Source organism: Psittacula echo, assembly GCF_963264785.1.
Source record: "Psittacula echo genome assembly, chromosome: 33".
Classification (NCBI taxonomy): domain Eukaryota; kingdom Metazoa; phylum Chordata; class Aves; order Psittaciformes; family Psittacidae; genus Psittacula; species Psittacula echo.
In genome coordinates this window covers 232,504-253,521 of record NC_137768.1, presented here as the reverse complement: position 1 = coordinate 253,521, position 21,018 = coordinate 232,504, and the positions used below count along the sequence as shown (strand labels likewise).

At 59.2% G+C, this 21,018-nt stretch overlaps 2 protein-coding genes across 2 annotated transcripts; both read right to left on the bottom strand.

Annotated features, from left to right (window-relative positions):
- Window positions 1–12,992: 12,992 nt before the first annotated feature.
- Window positions 12,993–15,711, bottom strand: LOC308231270 (uncharacterized protein). The gene is made up of 3 exons (XM_080636458.1): window positions 15,495–15,711; window positions 14,099–14,243; window positions 12,993–13,168 (listed from the first exon to the last, which is right to left on the bottom strand). Exons 1-3 carry the CDS (start codon window positions 15,550–15,552, stop codon window positions 13,078–13,080), a joined length of 294 nt encoding a protein of 97 aa, XP_080492584.1. The 5' UTR covers window positions 15,553–15,711; the 3' UTR covers window positions 12,993–13,077.
- A 2,178-nt stretch (window positions 15,712–17,889) lies between these two features.
- APOE (apolipoprotein E) lies at window positions 17,890–21,018 on the bottom strand (the record flags this gene model as incomplete). Its single annotated transcript, XM_080636435.1, has 4 exons — window positions 20,911–21,018; window positions 19,954–20,121; window positions 18,546–18,986; window positions 17,890–17,962 (listed from the first exon to the last, which is right to left on the bottom strand). The coding sequence occupies exons 1-4, from the start codon at window positions 21,006–21,008 to the stop codon at window positions 17,890–17,892; spliced, it is 780 nt and encodes a 259-aa protein (XP_080492561.1). The 5' UTR covers window positions 21,009–21,018.

The following is a 21,018-nucleotide window of genomic DNA, read 5'->3' as shown; positions in this document are numbered from 1 at the left end:
CAATGGGTATCAATGGGTGTCAATGGGTGTCAGTGGGTGTCAATGGGTGTCAATGGGTGTCAATGGGTATCAATGGGTGTCAATGGGGGTCAATGGGTGGCAATGGGTGGCAATGGGTGTCAATGGGTGTCAATGGGTATCAATGGGTATCAATGGGTGTCAATGGGGTCAATGGGTGGCAATGGGTGGCAATGGGTGTCAATGGGTGTCAATGGGTGTCAATGGGTATCAATGGGTGTCAATGGGGGTCAATGGGTGGCAATGGGTGTCAATGGGTGTCAATGGGTATCAATGGGTATCAATGGGTGTCAATGGGTGTCAGTGGGTGTCAATGGGTGTCAATGGGTGTCAATGGGTATCAATGGGTATCAATGGTGTCAATGGGTATCAATGGGTGTCAATGGGTGTCAATGGGTGTCAATGGGTGTCAATGGGTGTCAATGGGTGTCAGTGGGTGTCAATGGGTGTCAATGGGTGTCAATGGGTATCAATGGGTATCAATGGTGTCAATGGGTATCAATGGGTGTCAATGGGTGTCAGTGGGTGTCAATGGGTGTCAATGGGTATCAATGGGTGTCAATGGGTGTCAATGGGTATCAATGGGTGTCAATGGGTGTCAATGGGTGTCAATGGGTGTCAATGGGTGTCAATGGGTATCAATGGGTATCAATGGTGTCAATGGGTATCAATGGGTGTCAATGGGTGTCAATGGGTGTCAATGGGTATCAATGGGTGTCAGTGGGTATCAATGGGTATCAATGGTGTCAATGGGTATCAATGGGTGTCAATGGGTGTCAATGGGTGTCAATGGGTATCAATGGGTGTCAATGGGTGTCAATGGGTGTCAGTGGGTATCAATGGGTATCAATGGGTGTCAATGGGTATCAATGGGTATCAATGGTGTCAATGGGTATCAATGGGTGTCAATGGGTGTCAATGGGTGTCAGTGGGTATCAATGGGTATCAATGGGTATCAATGGGTATCAATGGGTATCAATGGTGTCAATGGGTATCAATGGGTGTCAATGGGTGTCAGTGGGTGTCAGTGGGTATCAATGGGTATCAATGGGTGTCAATGGGTGTCAATGGGTGTCAATGGGTATCAGTGGGTATCAATGGTGTCAATGGGTATCAATGGGTGTCAATGGGTGTCAATGGGTGTCAATGGGTGTCAATGGGTATCAATGGGTGTCAATGGGTATCAATGGCTGTCAATGGCTGTCAATGGTGTCAATGGTGCTCTATGGGATATCAATGGCTCTCAATGGGGCTGTTCCCGTCTCCCTCCTCTCCCCACCCGCCCCAGACCCGCCGCTGCTGCGCGCCCCCCCCGGCGGGCGGGTGCTGGCCCGCGAGCACAGCCACGTGGTGCTGCCGTTGCTAGGAGACGCCCACCCCCCCATGCGGGACTGCGCCTGGAGCCGCGCCGGGATCCGCCTGGGTCCGGACTGGGATAGAATGGGGTGTAATGGGTTATAATGGGATATAATGGGGTATAATGGGATATAATGGGGTTATAATGGGTTATAATGGGATATAATGGGGTATAATGGGATATAATGGGGTTATAATGGGTTATAATGGGGTATAATGGGGTATAATGGGATATAATGGGGTTATAATGGGTTATAATGGGATATAATGGGGTATAATGGGATATAATGGGGTTATAATGGGTTATAATGGGATATAATGGGGTATAATGGGATATAATGGGGTTATAATGGGTTATAATGGGGTATAATGGGATATAATGGGGTTATAATGGGTTATAATGGGATATAATGGGGTATAATGGGATATAATGGGGTTATAATGGGTTATAATGGGGTATAATGGGGTATAATGGGGTTATAATGGGATATAATGGGGTATAATGGGATATAATGGGGTTATAATGGGTTATAATGGGATATAATGGGGTATAATGGGGTATAACGGGGTTATAATGGGTTATAATGGGATATAATGGGGTATAATGGGATATAATGGGGTTATAATGGGTTATAATGGGGTATAATGGGGTATAATGGGATATAATGGGGTTATAATGGGTTATAATGGGATATAATGGGGTATAATGGGGTATAATGGGGTTATAATGGGTTATAATGGGGTTATAATGGGGTATAATGGGGTTATAATGGGATATAATGGGGTATAATGGGGTATAATGGGGTTATAATGGGATATAATGGGGTTATAATGGGTTATAATGAGATATAATGGGGTATAATGGGGTATAATGGGGTTATAATGGGATATAATGGGGTATAATGGGGTATAATGGGGTTATAATGGGATATAATGGGTTATAATGGGTTATAATGGGATATAATGGGATATAATGGGGTATAATGGGATATAATGGGGTTATAATGGGTTATAATGGGATATAATGGGGTATAATGGGGTATAATGGGGTTATAATGGGTTATAATGGGATATAATGGGATATAATGGGGTATAATGGGATATAATGGGGTTATAATGGGTTATAATGGGATATAATGGGGTATAATGGGATATAATGGGGTTATAATGGGTTATAATGGGATATAATGGGCTATAATGGGCTATAATGGGGTATAACGGGGTTATAATGGGATCCAATGGGATCCAATGGGATCCAATGGGTCTCTCTGGGGTTGCGGGTGCCCCCAGCCCCGTCGCCGCGGCACCGGGTGCTGCCGGGGGGGTCCCTGTCCATCGGGAACCTGTCCCGGAGCGACGCAGGCTCCTACCGGGTGGAATGCGGGAACGCCGAGGGCCGGGGCAGCACCAGCGTCGAGCTGGAGGTCGAATGTGAGCCCTATGGAGCCCTATGGGGACCTATAGCTCCCTATAGCATCACTAAGGCATCCTATAGCATCCCTATGGCATCCTATAGCGCCCTGTAGTACTTCTATGGCATCCTACAGCATCCCTATGGCATCCTTATGGCACCCTATAGACCCTATGGCACTGTACACCACCCTATGGCACTCTATAGCATCCCTATGGCATCCCTATAGCATCCTATGGCACCCTATAGCACCCTATGGCACTGTACACCACCCTATGGCACTCTATAGCATCCCTATGGCATCCCTATAGCATCCTATGGCCCCCTATAGCACCCTATGGCACTGTACACCACCCTATGGCACTCTATAGCATCCCTATGGCATCCCTATAGCATCCTACGGCACCCTATATCATCCTATAGAATCCCTATAGCATCTTTATGACAACGTATAGCATACCCATAGCATCCCTATAACATCCTATGGCACCCTATAGCATCCCTATGGCATCCCCATAGCAGCCCTAGAGCACCCTATAGCATCCCTATAGCATCGTATAGCATCCCTGCAGCACCCCATAGCACCCCTATAGCATCTCTATGGCACCCTATCACATCCCTATAGCCCCCCTATAGCCCCCCTATGGCATCCCAACCTTGACCTTTGACCCCCCCCCCAGACCCCCCCTCCATCGTGCGCGCGCCCGACCCCGTGGTGGTGGATGAAGGCGGGACCATAGAGATGGAGTGCGAGGCGCAAGGGCACCCCCTGCTGGATGGGAGTCTCCGCTGGGAGCGCCTGGTGGGATATTATGGGATGTGGGATGTGGGTCCCATGGGGCCCCATGGGACCATCCCATGCCCACGTTCCTCCCCGCCGCCAGGGGGCGCTGTCTCCGGGCCCCCTGGGCCTCCCCGCGGGGCTGGAGGCGCTCGGGGGGGTCCCCGTGGGGCGGCTCCGGGGGTCGGGGGCCCGCCGGGACATGGGCGGGGCCTACGAGTGTCACGTGGACACGGGGGTGCCCCCCCCCGCCCGCGCCGTCGTCCGCCTCCTGATTCGCTGTGAGTGGGGACGGGGGGGCGGGGCTGAGGGAGGGGCGGCCAATGGGGAGGGGGGGGTGGATGGAGGGCGGCCAATGCGGGGTGAGCAATGGAGGGCGGCCAGTGGGGGGACATCAATGGGGGGCACCCAATGGGGTATCACCCAGTGGGAGCATCCGACACAGCCAAATCTGCTCCCTCCTTCCCCCCATCCCCATCCCATTCCCATCCCATCCCATCCCCATCCCATCCCCATCCCATCCCCATCCCATCCCCATCCCCATCCCATCCCCATCCCATCCCCATCCCATCCCATCCCCATCCCATCCCCATCCCATCCCCATCCCATCCCCATCCCATCCCATCCCCATCCCATCCCCATCCCATCCCCATCCCATCCCCATCCCATCCCCATCCCCATCCCCATCCCCATCCCATCCCCATCCCATCCCCATCCCATCCCCATCCCCATCCCATCCCCATCCCCATCCCATCCCATCCCCATCCCATCCCCATCCTCATCCCATCCCATCCCCATCCCCATCCCATCCCCATCCCATCCATCCCCATCCCATCCCCATCCCATCCCCATCCCCATCCCATCCCATCCCATCCCCATCCCCATCCCATCCCCATCCCCATCCCCATCCCCATCCCCATCCCATCCCCATCCCATCCCCATCCCATCCCCATCCCCATCCCATCCCCATCCCCATCCATCCCCATCCCCATCCCATCCCCATCCTCATCCCCATCCCATCCCCATCCCCATCCCCATCCCATCTCCATCCCCATCCCATCCCCATCCCCATCCCCATCCCATCCCCATCCCATCCCCATCCCCATCCCATCCCCATCCCCATCCCATCCCCATCCCCATCCCCATCCCATCCCCATCCCCATCCCATCCCCATCCCCATTCCCATCCCATCCCCATCCCATCCCCATCCCATCCCCATCCCCATCCCATCCCCATCCCCATCCCATCCCCATCCCCATCCCCATCCCATCCCCATCCCATCCCCATCCCATCCCCATCCCCATCCCATCCCCATCCCAATCCCATCCCCATCCCATCCCCATCCCCATCCCATCCCCATCCCATCCCATCCCCATCCCCATCCCCATCCCATCCCCATCCCCATCCCATCCCCATCCTCATCCCCATCCCATCCCCATCCCATCCCCATCCCATCCCCATCCCATCCCCATCCCCATCCCCATCCCATCCCCATCCCATCCCCATCCCCATCCCATCCCCATCCCATCCCATCCCATCCCCATCCCCATCCCATCCCCATCCCCATCCCAATCCCATCCCCATCCCATCCCCATCCCCATCCCCATCCCCATCCCCATCCCCATCCCATCCCCATCCCATCCCCATATCCATCCCCATCCCCATCCCCATCCCCATCCCATCCCCATCCCATCCCCATCCCCATCCCATCCCCATCCCTCCATCCCATCCCATCCCATCCCATCCCATCCCCATCCCATCCCCATCCCATCCCATCCCATCCCATCCCCATCCCCATCCCATCCCCATCCCATCCCCATCCCCATCCCATCCCCATCCTCATCCCCATCCCATCCCATCCATCCCATCCCATCCCATCCCATCCCCATCCCATCCCCATCCCATCCCCATCCCATCCCCATCCCATCCCCATCCCATCCCATCCCATCCCCATCCCATCCCCATCCCATCCCCATCCCATCCCCATCCCCATCCCATCCATCCCCATCCCATCCCATCCCCATCCTCATCCCCATCCCATCCCCATCCCATCCCCATCCCATCCCCATCCCATCCCATCCCCATCCCATCCCCATCCCATCCCATCAAAATCCCATCCCATCCCATCCCATCCCATCCCCATCCCATCCCCATCCCATCCCCATCCCATCCCCATCCCCATCCCCATCCCATCCCCATCCCCATCCCCCATCCCCATCCCATCCCCATCCCCATCCCCATCCCATCCCCATCCCCATCCCATCCCCCATCCCCATCCCATCCCCATCCCATCCCCATCCCATCCCCATCCCATCCCATCCCCATCCCCATCCCATCCCCCATCCCCATCCCCATCCCATCCCCATCCCCCATCCCCATCCCCATCCCATCCCATCCCATCCCCATCCCATCCCATCCCCATCCCATCCCATCCCATCCCATCCCCATCCCCATCCCCATCCCCATCCCCATCCCATCCCCATCCCATCCCCATCCCATCCCCATCCCATCCCCATCCCATCCCCATCCCCATCCCCATCCCATCCCCATCCCATCCCATCCCCATCCCCATCCCATCCATCCCATCCCATCCCCATCCCCATCCATCCCATCCCCCATCCCATCCCCATCCCCATCCCATCCCATCCCCATCCCATCCCATCCCATCCCCATCCCATCCCCATCCCATCCATCCCATCCCATCCCATCCCCATCCCATCCCCATCCCCATCCCCGTCCATCCCATCCCATCCCCATCCCATCCCATCCCCATCCCCATCCCCATCCCATCCCCATCCCATCCCATCCCATCCCATCCCATCCCATCCCATCCCCAGTCCCATCCCATCCCCATCCCATCCCCATCCCATCCCCATCCCATCCCATCCCCATCCCATCCCCATCCCATCCCATCCCATCCCATCCCCTTCCCATCCCATCCCCATCCCATCCCATCCCCATCCCATCCCATCCCATCCCCATCCCATCCCATCCCCATCCCATCCCCATCCATCCATCCCCATCCATCCCATCCCATCCCCATCCCATCCCCATCCCATCCCCATCCCACCCCATCCCCATCCCATCCCATCCCCATCCCATCCCCATCCCCATCCCATCCCATCCCCATCCCATCCCCATCCCATCCCATCCCCATCCCATCCCATCCCCATCCCATCCCATCCCATCCCATCCCATCCCCATCCCATCCCCATCCCATCCCCATCCCCATCCCATCCCCATCCCCATCCCATCCCATCCCCATCCATCCCATCCCATCCATCCATCCCATCCCATCCATCCCATCCCCATCCCCATCCCATCCCCATCCCATCCCATCCCCATCCCCATCCCATCCCATCCCCATCCCCATCCCCATCCCATCCCCATCCCATCCCCATCCCATCCCATCCCCATCCCATCCCCATCCCCATCCCATCCCATCCCCATCCCATCCCATCCCCATCCCATCCCATCCCCATCCATCCCCATCCCCATCCCATCCCCATCCCCATCCCATCCCATCCCCATCCCATCCCATCCCCATCCCATCCCCATCCCCATCCCATCCCCATCCCATCCCCATCCCCATCCCATCCCCATCCCATCCCATCCCCATCCCATCCCCATCCCACCATCCCATCCCCATCCCATCCCCATCCCATCCATCCCCATCCCATCCCCATCCCCATCCCATCCCCATCCCATCCCATCCCCATCCCCATCCCCATCCCCATCCCATCCCATCCCCATCCCATCCCATCCCCATCCCATCCCCATCCCACCCATCCCCATCCCCATCCCCATCCCCATCCCATCCCCATCCCATCCCCATCCCCATCCCATCCCCATCCCATCCCATCCCCCCATCCCATCCCCATCCCATCCCCATCCCCATCCCATCCCATCCCATCCCCATCCCATCCCATCCCCGTCCCATCCCATCCCATCCCATCCCCATCCCATCCCCATCCCCATCCCCATCCCATCCCATCCCCATCCCCATCCCATCCCCATCCATCCCCATCCCCATCCCCATCCCATCCCATCCCCATCCCATCCCCATCCCATCCCCATCCCCATCCCATCCCATCCCCATCCCATCCCCATCCCATCCCATCCCATCCCATCCCATCCCCATCCCATCCCCATCCCCATCCCATCCATCCCATCCCATCCATCCCTCCCATCCATCCCATCCCCGTCCCATCCCATCCCCATCCCATCCCATCCCGTCCCATCCCATCCCATCCCATCCCATCCCCATCCCATCCCCATCCCATCCCCATCCCATCCCATCCCCGTCCCATCCCATCCCCATCCCATCCCATCCCCATCCCATCCCATCCCCATCCCATCCCATTCCCAGATGCGCCGGAGCTGGAGGCGGTGCCGGAGGCGGAGCCGATCCCGGTGCTGGTTCCGGACGGAGCCGATGCCGTGGCCCTCGGGTGCCGGGCGCGGGGGGTGCCCCCCGTGGAGCTGCACTGGGAGCAGCAGGGCCGCTCCATCAGCACCATGGACAGCAGGTACCCAATGGCACCCAAAGGCACCCAATGGCGCCCAATGGTACCCAATGGCACCCAATGGTACCCAAAGGCACCCAATGGCGCCCAATGGTACCCAATGGCACCCAATGGCGCCCAATGGTACCCAATGGCACCCAATGGCACCCAAATGCACCCAATGGTACCCAATGGCACCCAACGGCACCCAATGGCCCCAATGGCACTCAATGGCACCCAATGGCACCCAAGGGTACTCAATGGCCCCAATGGTACCCAAAGGCACCCAATGGTACCCAATGGCACCCAAGGGTACCCAATGGCACCCAATGGTACCCAATGGCCCCAATGGCACCCAATGACGCCCAATGGTACCCAATGGTACCCAATGGCGCCCAATGGTACCCAATGGCGCCCAATGGTGCGCAAAGGCACCCAACGAAACCCAATGGCGCCCAATGGGTACCCAGTTCCAGTTGTATCCCATTGCCCCCCATTCCATCCCCATCCCATCCCATCCCCATCCCATCCCCATCCCCATCCCATCCCATCCCCATCCATCCCATCCATCCCATCCCCATCCCATCCCATCCCATCCCCATCCCATCCCATCCCCATCCATCCCATCCCATCCCCATCCCCATCCCATCCCATCCCATCCCCATCCCCATCCCATCCCCATCCCATCCCCATCCCCATCCCATCCCCATCCCATCCCCATCCCCATCCCATCCCCATCCCCATCCCATCCCCATCCCCATCCCCATCCCCATCCCATCCCATCCCATCCCATCCCCATCCCATCCCATCCCATCCCATCCCATCCCCATCCATCCCATCCCCATCCCATCCCATCCATCCCCATCCCATCCCCATCCCATCCCATCCCATCCCCATCCCATCCCATCCCCATCCCCATCCCATCCCATCCCCATCCCCATCCCCATCCCATCCCATCCCATCCCCATCCCCATCCCATCCCATCCATCCCCATCCCCATCCCATCCCATCCCATCCCATCCATCCCCATCCCATCCCCATCCCCATCCCATCCCCATCCCATCCCCATCCCCATCCCCATCCCATCCCATCCCCATCCCATCCCCATCCCATCCCCATCCCATCCCCATCCCCATCCCCATCCCATCCCCATCCCATCCCCATCCCATCCCCATCCCATCCCCATCCCCATCCCATCCCATCCATCCCCATCCCCATCCCCATCCCCATCCCCATCCCCATCCCATCCCCATCCCCATCCCATCCCCATCCCCATCCCCATCCCATCCCATCCGCACCAGGTTCCAGCAGCTCCAATGGTCGGATCCCCCCTGGACCAGCGGCCTCTTGACCGTGGCCAACATCAGCCAGGATCGGGCCCGGCTGCGCTCCCAGGCCCTCAACTGGGAGCAGTTTGAGGCCAGGCCCCCCCCCCAGTACCTGAACTGGGAGCGGGCGCAAGGGCAGGGCTGGGAAGGGAACGGGACGCTGGGAATGCTGCAGTGCGTGGCCCGCAACCAGCTGGGGACGGCAAGGAGGCGCTTCCGCCTGCGCCTGGCAGGTACCGGCGGGCACCGGGATGGGGCTGGGATGGGGATGGGGCTGGGATGGGGATGGGGATGGGATGGGGATGGGATGGGGATGGGATGGGGATGGGATGGGGATGGGGATGGGATGGGGATGGGATGGGGATGGGGATGGGGATGGGGATGGGATGGGGATGGGATGGGGATGGGGATGGGATGGGGATGGGATGGGGATGGGGATGGGGATGGGATGGGGATGGGGATGGGATGGGGATGGGATGGGGATGGGGATGGGGATGGGATGGGATGGGATGGGATGGGGATGGGGATGGGATGGGATGGGGATGGGGATGGGGATGGGATGGGGATGGGGATGGGGATGGGATGGGGATGGGGATGGGGATGGGGATGGGATGGGATGGGGATGGGATGGGGATGGGATGGGGATGGGATGGGGATGGGGATGGGGATGGGATGGGATGGGGATGGGATGGGGATGGGGATGGGATGGGGATGGGATGGGATGGGATGGGGATGGGGATGGGGATGGGGATGGGGATGGGGATGGGGATGGGGATGGGGCTGGGATGGGGATGGGGATGGGATGGGGATGGGATGGGATGGGGATGGGATGGGGATGGGGATGGGATGGGGATGGGGATGGGATGGGGATGGGGATGGGATGGGGATGGGGATGGGGCTGGGATGGGGATGGGGATGGAAATGGGGATGGGGATGGGATAGGGATGGGATGGGGATGGGGATGGGGATGGGGATGGGATGGGATGGGGATGGGGATGGGGATGGGGATGGGGATGGGGATGGGGATGGGGATGGGGATGGGGCTGGGATGGGGATGGGGATGGGGATGGGATGGGGATGGGATGGGATGGGATGGGGATGGGGATGGGGATGGGGATGGGATGGGGATGGGATGGGATGGGGATGGGGATGGGGATGGGGATGGGGATGGGGATGGGGATGGGGATGGGGCTGGGATGGGGATGGGATGGGGATGGGATGGGGATGGGGATGGGATGGGGATGGGGATGGGATGGGGATGGGGATGGGGCTGGGATGGGGATGGGGATGGGATGGGGATGGGATGGGGATGGGGATGGGATGGGGATGGGGATGGGGATGGGATGGGGATGGGATGGGATGGGGATGAGATGGGATGGGGATGGGGATGGGGATGGGATGGGGATGGGGATGGGATGGGGATGGGGATGGGGATGGGATGGGGATGGGGATGGGGATGGGATGGGATGGGGATGGGGATGGGATGGGGATGGGGATGGGGATGGGGATGGATGGGATGGGGATGGGATGGGGATGGGATGGGGATGGGATGGGGATGGGGATGGGATGGGGATGGGATGGGATGGGATGGGGATGGGATGGGGATGGGATGGGATGGGGATGGGGATAGGATGAGATGGGGATGGGATGGGGATGGGATGGGATGGGATGGGGGATGGGATGGGGATGGGATGGGATGGGGATGGGATGGGATGGGGATGGGGATAGGATGAGATGGGGATGGGATGGGGATGGGATGGGGATGGGGATGGGGATGGGGATGGGGATGGGAATGGGATGGGGATGGGATGGGGATGGACTGGGATGGGATTGGGATGGACTGGGATGGGGATGGGATGGGGATGGACTGGGATGGGATTGGGATGGACTGGGATGGGATTGGGATGGACTGGGATGGGATTGGGATGGACTGGGATGGACTGGGATGGGATTGGGATGCACTGGGAGGACACTGGGCTATCAATGGGAGGGCACCCAATGGATGGACACTGGTCCATACCGGTCCATACTGGTCCATACTGGTTCTAACCGGTCTCTGCTGCCTCCCTCAGACCGCCCGGACCCCCCCCGCTCCCTGCGCGTCTCCGGGGCCACCCCCAGCTCCCTGCGGATCTCCTGGAGCCCCGGATTCAATGGGGGCAGCGCCCAAAGCTTCCTGCTCAGGTGGGACCCACAGAGCCCCAGAGAGACCCATAGGGACCCATAGAGACCCATAGAGACCCCATAGGGACCTATAGAGACCCCATAGGGACCTATAGAGACCCCATAGAGACCCCATAGGGACCTATAGAGACCCCATAGGGACCTATAGAGACCCCATAGAGACCCCATAGAGACCCCATAGAGACCCCATAGGGACCCCATAGAGACCCATAGAGACCCCATAGGGACCTATAGAGACCCCATAGGGACCTATAGAGACCCCATAGAGACCCCATAGAGACCCATAGAGACACATAGAGACCCATAGAGACCCTATAGGGACCCCATAGAGACCCCATAGAGACCCCATAGGGACCCATAGAGACCCCATAGGGACCCCATAGAGACCCCATAGAGCCCCAGAGAGACCCCATAGAGACCTCATAGAGACCCATAGAGACCCATAGAGACCCATAGAGCTTCTCAGCACCCATTGACCCCCATCGCTTCCCCCCTTCCCTCCCTAGCGCGCGGGTCCCCGGGGCCCCCCCCCCTCCCTCCTACGTCATCACGTCGGGCTCCTCCCACACGCTGACGGGGCTCCGCCCGGCCACGCCCTATGACGTCACCGTGCGCGCGCGCAACGCCCGCGGCGACAGCGCCGCCGCCGTCGTCCGCGGCGTCACTTCCGGTAAGGGCGGGGCGGCGGGGGCCGGAAGTGGGCGGGGTTAAACCCGGAAGTGGCGCCCGACCACGTGTGGCGTTCTTCCCGCCACCAGAGCTGCCCCGCGATTGGCCGGAGGAGGGGGCGGGGCCGACAGCGCCCCCTGTAGGTGAGGCTCCCCCCCCCCACTTCCCGCTTCCGGGTTCCAACGCTTCCGGCTTCCCACTTCCGGTTTCCCATCAGCCCTCGCGCCTCCCACGTGGCCCCTGGCGGCCGTGGCCTGCTCCACGCTCGCCGCCATCTTGGCGGGGGCGCTCTGGTGCTGCCGGCGCCGACGTCACTTCCGGGAGGCGGGACCGGAAGTGCCGGCGCGGAAAGGAAGCGCGGCAGCGGCTGGCAACGAGTACGGACCGGAACCGGAAGTGGGTGAGTACGGAGGGGGCGGGGCTTAAAGCGGCCTGCTCAAGCCCCGCCCACCCCCTCACGCCGCTCTCCCATTGGCTGCCGCTCAGGTGCCCTCCACCAATCCGAGGCCGAATGGGGGGGCTACGAGGAGGTAAAAGGGGGCGGGGCCTAACGGGGGAAGGGGCGGGGCTTTGATGAGGGGGGTGTGGCTTTAACCCACGTGACCCGTTTGGCCCCGCCCCTTCCAGGTGCCGCCCCCTGCCCCCCTCGTGACCCCGGAGGGGGAGCTCGTGTGAAGGGGGCGGGGCCAAGGCGAGGCCCCGCCCCTCCCTTAATAAACCCCGCCCCCTTCGCGACGCGGACCAATGGGGCTCGAGGTGGTTTATTATGGGGGGGGGGGGTGTGGTGGTGGCGCTGCCGCAGGGCGCCCCCTAGCGGCGGGGAGGTCACTGCTCCCCCTGCCACCAGTGGTAGAGCTGGTCGGTGAGGATCCCCGTGTAGGTCAGCATGGCCGCCGCGCCCTGCTCGTAGGCGGCGCTGTGGGGCGGGGGGAGCGGGTTATGGGGCGCTATGGGGCAGACCCAGAGGAGAGGGGGTAGGGGGCAGCCCCACACGGTCCCGGACCCATAGGATGTGGTTATGGGGAGCCCCACATGGTCCCAGCCCCATAGGATGTGGTTATGGGGTGGTCCCGGACCCATAGGATGTGGTTATGGGGTGGTCCCAGACCCATAGGATGTGGTTATGGGGAGCCCCACATGGTCCCAGCCCCATAGGATGTGGTTATGGGGTGGTCCCAGCCCCATAGGATGTGGTTATGGGGAGCCCCACACGGTCCCAGACCCATAGGATGTGGTTATGGGGAGCCCCACACGGTCCCGGACCCATAGGATGTGGTTATGGGGCAGCCCCACACGGTCCCAGCCCCACAGGACGTGGTTATGGGGCAGCCCCCGCATTCCCAGCCCCACAGGACGTGGTTATGGGGCAGCCCCCGCATTCCCAGCCCCACAGGACGTGGTTATGGGGCAGCCCCCGCATTCCCAGCCCCACAGGACGTGGTTATGGGGCAGCCTCCGCATTCCCAGCCCCATAGGACGCGGTTATGGGGCAGCCCCCGCATTCCCAGCCCCACAGGACGTGGTTATGGGGCAGCCCCCGCATTCCCATCCCCACAGGACGTGGTTATGGGGCAGCCCCCGCATTCCCATCCCCACAGGACGTGGTTATGGGGCAGCCCCCGCATTCCCAGCCCCACAGGACGCGGTTATGGGGCAGCCCCCGCATTCCCATCCCCACAGGACGTGGTTATGGGGCAGCCCCCGCATTCCCATCCCCACAGGACGTGGTTATGGGGCAGCCCCCGCATTCCCAGCCCCACAGGACGTGGTTATGGGGCAGCCCCCGCATTCCCAGCCCCATAGGACGCGGTTATGGGGCGCTATGGGGCAGCCCCCCCCACGTTACCGGATCTTGCTCTGGGCCCGGGGCAGGTCCAGGTGCTCCAGGAAGTTCCCGGTCACGGAGCCCAAGAACTGCCGGAGGTGGGGGAGGGGCAGGAGGGGGGCCGGGGGGGGAGGGGTGGAGGTTGGGGGAGGGGCGGTGGAAGAGGCTGGGGGGGGGGGAAGGGGAGGAGAGAGTGAGATGGGGGCTGTGCGGGGCAATGGGTCCCTATGGGGCTCTATGGGTCTCTATGGGGTCTCTATGGGGCTCTATGGGTCTCTATGAGGTCTCTATGGGGTCTCTATGGGTCTCTATGAGGTCTCTATGGGGGCTCTATGGGGTCTCTATGGGGGCTCTATGGGGCTCTATGGGGGCCCTATGGGGTCTCTATGGGGGCTCTATGGGGCTCTATGGGGGCTCTATGGGTCTCTATGGGTCTCTATGAGGTCTCTATGGGGTCTCTATGGGTCTCTATGAGGTCTCTATGGGGGCTCTATGGGGGCTCTATGGGGTCTCTATGGGGGCTCTATGGGGCTCTATGGGGGCTCTATGGGTCTCTATGGGGTCTCTATGGGGTCTCTATGGGTCTCTATGAGGTCTCTATGGGGGCTCTATGGGTCTCTATGGGGTCTCTATGGGGTCTCTATGGGTCTCTATGAGGTCTCTATGGGGCTCTATGGGTCTCTATGGGTCTCTATGGGTCTCTATGGGGTCTCTATGGGTCTCTATGAGGTCTCTATGAGGTCTCTATGAGGTCTCTATGGGGTCTCTATGGGGCTCCATGGGTCTCTATGGGGCTCTCATGAGGTCTCTATGGGGGCTCTATGGTCTATGGGGCTCTATGGGGGCTCTATGGAGTCTCTATGGGGTCTCTATGGGGCTCTATGGGGTCTCTATGGGGTCTCTATGAGGTCTCTATGAGGTCTCTATGGGGCTCTATGGGGCTCTATGAGGTCTCTATGAGGTCCCTATGGGTCTCTATGGGGGCTCTATGGGTCTCTATGGGGTCCCTATGGGTCTCTCTATGGGGTCTCTATGGGTCTCTATGGGTCTCTATGGGGCTCTATGGGCTCTATGTCTATGGGCTCTATGGGGTCTCTATGGGGTCTCTATGGGGTCTCTATGGGGTCCCTTGGTCTCTATGGGGTCTCTATGGTCTCTATGGGTCTCTATGAGGTCTCTATGGGGTCTCTATGGGGTCTCTATGAGGTCTCTATGAGGTCTCTATGAGGTCTCTATGGGGTCTCTATGGGGGCTCTATGGGTCTCTATGGGGTCTATGAGGTCTCTATGGGGTCTCTATGGGGTCTCTATGGGGTCTATAGAGGTCTCTATGGAGGCTCTATGGGGGCTCTATGGGGTCTCTATGGGTCTCTATGGGGCTCTATGGGTCCCTGTGGGTCCCTGTGGGGGGGCCTCACTCGAGCACAGCAGCAGCAGCAGCGAAGCCACAACCATGGGGGGGGGCAGCGGGGCCATGGCGAGGCCTGGAGAGAGCCCGGAACCACCTGAAACGGCCCCAAAACCACCCCGAAACTGCTCAAAACCACCCAAAACCACCCAAAACCACCCCAAAACCACCCCAAAACCACCCAAAACCACCCAAAACCACCCAAAATCACCCAAAACCACCCCAAAACACCCAAAACCACCCAAAACCACCCAAAACCACCCCAAACACCCAAAACCACCCAAAACCACCCAAAACCACCCCAAAACACCCAAAACCACCCAAAACCACCCAAAATCACCCAAAACCACCCCAAAACCACCCCAAAACACCCAAAACCACCCAAAACCACCCAAAATCACCCAAAACCACCCCAAAACACCCAAAACCACCCCAAACCACCCCAAAACCACCCCAAAACACCCAAAACCACCCAAAACCACCCAAAATCACCCAAAACCACCCCAAAACACCCAAAACCACCCAAAACCACCCCAAAACCACCCCAAAACACCCAAAACCACCCCAAAACCACCCAAAACCACCCCAAAACACCCAAAACCACCCAAAACCACCCCAAAACACCCAAAACCACCCCAAAACCACCCAAAACCACCCCAAAACACCCAAAACCACCCCAAACACAAACCACCCAAACCACCCCAAAACCACCCCCAAAACCACCCCAAAACTGCTCAAAACCACCCAAAACGGGCCCCAAACGACCTGAAACGGCCCCAAACGCCCTCCAAACGCCCCCCTCCCCCCGCCCCTCCCCCACCTCAGCTCCGCGCTCTCCGCGCCCCTCCCCCACCCGCGGCGTCCCCTTTTATGGGCGCGGGGCGGGGGCGGGGCCGGGGGGGGGGGGGAGGGGCGGGGGGAGGGGGGGGCAAAGTCCGGGGAGGGGGAGGGGGAGGGTTTGGGGCAAAACCCCCGGGATTTGGGGTCAAAGGAGCGGGTTTGGGGTGAAAAAAGGGGATTTTGGGGCTCCCGCCGCTGCCTTTGGGGGCTCAGGGCCGCGATTCTGGGGGTTTCCACCCAAAAACCCCCATTTTTCAGGTTTTCCACCCAAAAAACCCCATTTTCCAGGTTTTCCACCCAAAAACCCCCATTTTTCAGGTTTTCCACCCAAAAACCCCATTTTCCAGGTTTTCCACGCAAAAAACCCCATTTTCCAGGTTTTCCAGCCAAAAAACCCCATTTTCCAGGTTTTCCACCCAAAAACCCCCATTTTCCAGGTTTTCCACCCAAAAAACCCCATTTTCCAGGTTTTCCACGCAAAAAACCCCATTTTCCAGGTTTTCCAGCCAAAAAAACCCCATTTTCCAGGTTTTCCACCCAAAAAACCCCATTTTCCAGGTTTTCCACCCAAAAAACCCCATTTTCCAGGTTTCCACCCAAAAACCCATTCACCCATTTCCAGGTTTTCCACCCAAAACCCCCCATTTTTCAGGTTTTCCACCCAAAAAACCCCATTTTCCAGGTTTTCCACCCAAAAAACCCCATTTTCCAGGTTTTCCACCCAAAAAACCCCATTTTCCAGGTTTTCCACCCAAAAACCCCCATTTTCCAGGTTTTCCACCCAAAAACCCCATTTTCCAGGTTTTCCACCCAAAAAACCCCATTTTCCAGGTTTTCCACCCAAAAAACCCCATTTTTCAGGTTTTCCACCCAAAAAAACCCCATTTTCCAGGTTTTCCACGCAAAAAACCCCATTTTCCAGGTTTTCCACCCAAAAAACCCCATTTTCCAGGTTTTCCACCCAAAAAACCCCATTTTCCAGGTTTTCCAACCAAAAAACCCCATTTTCCAGGTTTTCCACCCAAAAAACCCCATTTTGCAGGTTTTCCACCCAAAAAACCCCATTTTGCAGGTTTTCCAGCCAAAAAACCCCATTTTTCAGGTTTTTCACCCAAAAAACCCCATTTTCCAGGTTTTCCAGCCAAAAACCCCCATTTTCCAGGTTTTCCACCCAAAAAACCCCATTTTCCAGGTTTTCCACCCAAAAAACCCCCATTTTGCAGGTTTTCCAGCCAAAAACCCCCATTTTCCAGGTTTTCCACCCAAAAAACCCCATTTTCCAGGTTTTCCACCCAAAAACCCCCATTTTCCAGGTTTTCCACCCAAAAAACCCCATTTTCCAGGTTTTCCACCCAAAAAACCCCATTTTCCAGGTTTTCCACCCAAAAACCCCCATTTTCCAGGTTTTCCACCCAAAAAACCCCATTTTCCAGGTTTTCCACCCAAACTCCCCCTTTTCGACATTCTCCACCCCATTCCCGATGATCTTCCCCCCCCAACCCCCCATTTTGGAGCTTTTTCACCCCAAAAAAGTGCATTCTTGTGGCTCTCCAGTCCAAAACCCCCTATTTTGAAGGTTTTTCACCCAAAATACCCCCCGAGTTCATGTTCCCCACCCGGAAACCCCCATTTCGGAGGCTTTTTGCCCCAAAAACCCCGTTTTTGAGGTTCTGCCCCCCGGATTTGATGGGTTTCACCCCAACCCCCCCCATTTTTTAGGTTTTTCACCCAAAATTCCCCATTTTTCATATTTTTCTCCCCAAAAGCCCCATTTTTAAGTTTTCTCACCCCAAAACCCCCCATATTTGACGTTTTTCACCCCAAAACCCCCATTTTTAAGGTTTTCCACCCCAAAAACCCCATTCTTGATGTTCTCCACCCAACCCCCCCATTTTCAAGTCTTTCACCCCAAAACCCTCATTTTTGATCTTTTTCACCCCATTTTATTGCCCTCGCCACCTTTTTGCACATTTTCCACCTCAAATCCCCCATTTCGCCCTCCAAAAACCGCCATTTCTGATGCCCTCCACCCCCAAAGCCCCATTTTCAGCCTTTTTCACCCCCAAAGCCCCATTTTCTCCCTTTTTCACCCCATTTTACCCCTTCCCGCCCCATTCCTCCCCTCTCTCACCCCCAAACCCTCACTTTTGCCTCCTCCTCCCCCTCAAAAACCTCATTTTTGGCGTTTTCCACCCCAAAATCCTCCTCCCCCCCCCCAAACATCCGGGTCCTTTCCCCCTCCTCCGGCCCCGCCCACATCCGGGTCCTTTCCCCCTCCGCAGGCCCCGCCCACATCCGGGTCCTTTCCCCCTCCGCAGGCCCCGCCCACATCCGGGTCCTTTCCCCCTCCTCCGGCCCCGCCCACATCCGGGTCCTTTCCCCCTCCGCAGGCCCCGCCCACATCCGGGTCCTTTCCCCCTCCGCAGGCCCCGCCCACATCCGGGCCACCGCCTTGCCCCACCCCTCCCAGCGCCGCCGCAGCTCCTCCCGGTCGCGCAGGAGCCTCTTGCGCATGCGCCGCGCGCAGGCGGCCCCGCGCGCGCGCAGCTCGGCCCAGCCCTGCGCCAGCGCCGCGCGCGCCTCCCGCGCGTACCCGGCCGCCCGCTCGCGCGCTTCCCGCGCCTCCGCCGCGAGGTGGGCGCGCAGAGATGACGTCATCCACCTGGGAACAAGGGGGGGGGGCAACCCATTGAGTCCCTATAGGAGCCCATTGAGTCCCTATAGGGGTGTATTGTGTCCCCCCCTATATTGAGGTCCCCCCCCCATTGCCCCCTATATTGAGGTCCCCCCCCCATTGCCCCCTATATTGAGGTCCCCCCCCCATTGCCCCCTATATTGAGGTCCCCCCCCATTGCCCCCTATATTGAGGTCCCCCCCATTGCCCCCTATATTGAGGTCCCCCCCCCATTGCCCCCCTATATTGAGGTCCCCCCCATTGCCCCCTATATTGAGGTCCCCCCCCCATTGCCCCCTATATTGAGGTCCCCCCCCATTGCCCCCTATATTGAGGTCCCCCCCCATTGCCCCCTATATTGAGGTCCCCCCCCCATTGCCCCCTATATTGAGGTCCCCCCCCCATTGCCCCCTATATTGAGGTCCCCCCCATTGCCCCCCATATTGAGGTCGCCCCCCCATTGCCCCCTATATTGAGGTCCCCCCCCCATTGCCCCCTATATTGAGGTCCCCCCCATTGCCCCCTATATTGAGGTCCCCCCCCATTGCCCCCTATATTGAGGTCCCCCCCCATTGCCCCCTATATTGAGGTCCCCCCCCCATTGCCCCCCTATATTGAGGTCCCCCCCCCATTGCCCCCTATATTGAGGTCCCCCCCATTGCCCCCTATATTGAGGTCCCCCCCCATTGCCCCCTATATTGAGGTCCCCCCCCATTGCCCCCTATATTGAGGTCCCCCCCCATTGCCCCCTATATTGAGGTCCCCCCCATTGCCCCCTATATTGAGGTCCCCCCCCCATTGCCCCCTATATTGAGGTCCCCCCCCATTGCCCCCTATATTGAGGTCCCCCCCCATTGCCCCCTATATTGAGGTCCCCCCATTGCCCCCTATATTGAGGTCCCCCCCCCATTGCCCCCTATATTGAGGTCCCCCCCCCATATTGGTGCCCCCCCACCTCATCCGGGCCACCAGGGGGCTCTCCCACACCCGCGCGGTCGCGTTCAGCGCCGCCCCCCCCACGGCCCCCAGAGGCCGCGAGGGGGGGGCGTGGCCTCGGCCGGAGGGGGCGTGGCCTTGGCCGCGGCGGACGTGGCATTGGTGGGGGGAGGCTCCGCCCCACAGCCTGGGGGGAGAGATTGAGGTCAATGGGGGGGGGTCTCTATGGTTCTCTATGGGGCTCTAAGGGGGCTCTATGGGGTCCCTATGGGTCTCTATGGGGTCTCTATGGGTCCCCTATGAGGTCTCTACGAGTCCCTATGGGTCTCTATGGGGGCTCTATGAGTCCCTATGGGTCTCTATGGGGGCTCTATGGGGTCCCTATGGGTCTCTATGGGTCTCTATGGGGTCCCTATGGGTCTCTATGGGGTCTCTATGGGTCTCTATGAGGTCTCTATGGGTCGTTATGGGGGCTCTATGGGGTCTCTATGGGTCTCTATGGGGTCTCTATGGGTGCTCTATGGGGTCCCTATGAGGTCTATAGGTCTCTATGGGGTCTATATGGGGCTCTATGTGGTCTCTATGGGTCTCTATGGGGCTCTATGGAGTCTCTATGGGGTCCCTATGGGTCTCTATGGGTCTCTATGGGGGCTCTATGGGTCTCTATGGGGGCTCTATGGGTCTCTATGAGGTCTCTATGGGTTGTTATGGGGGCTGTATGGGGTCTCTATGGGTCCCTATGGGTCTCTATGGGTCTCTATGGGGGCTCTATGGGGTCCCTATGGGTCTCTATGGGGGCTCTATGGGGTCCCTATGGGTCTCTATGGGGGCTCTATGGGGTCCCTATGGGGCTCTATGGGGCTCTATGGGTCCCTATGGGTCTCTATGGGTCTCTATGGGTCCCTATGGGTCTCTATGGGGTCTCTATGGGGTCTCTATGGGTCCCTATGGGGCTCTATGGGGGGGGGGCACTCACCCAGCAGCACCGTGGCTGCCACCAGCACCAGGCAGAGCCTCATGGTGGCACCTGGGGGGGGGGCCAATGGGGACAGTGAGCGGGGGGCCACATCCCATAATAACCCAT

Bases quoted from the DNA above. Each gene is read 5' to 3' on its own strand.
- LOC308231270 (XM_080636458.1), bottom strand. From the start codon at position 15,552: ATGGCCCCGCTGCCCCCCCCCATGGTTGTGGCTTCGCTGCTGCTGCTG. The intron at 14,244-15,494 runs GTGAGGCCCCCC...CCCCCCCCCCAG, and splicing joins GCTGCTGCTGCTGTGCTCGA to CCTCTTCCACCGCCCCTCCC. The intron at 13,169-14,098 runs GTAACGTGGGGG...CCCGCCCCACAG, and splicing joins CGGGCCCAGAGCAAGATCCG to CGCCGCCTACGAGCAGGGCG.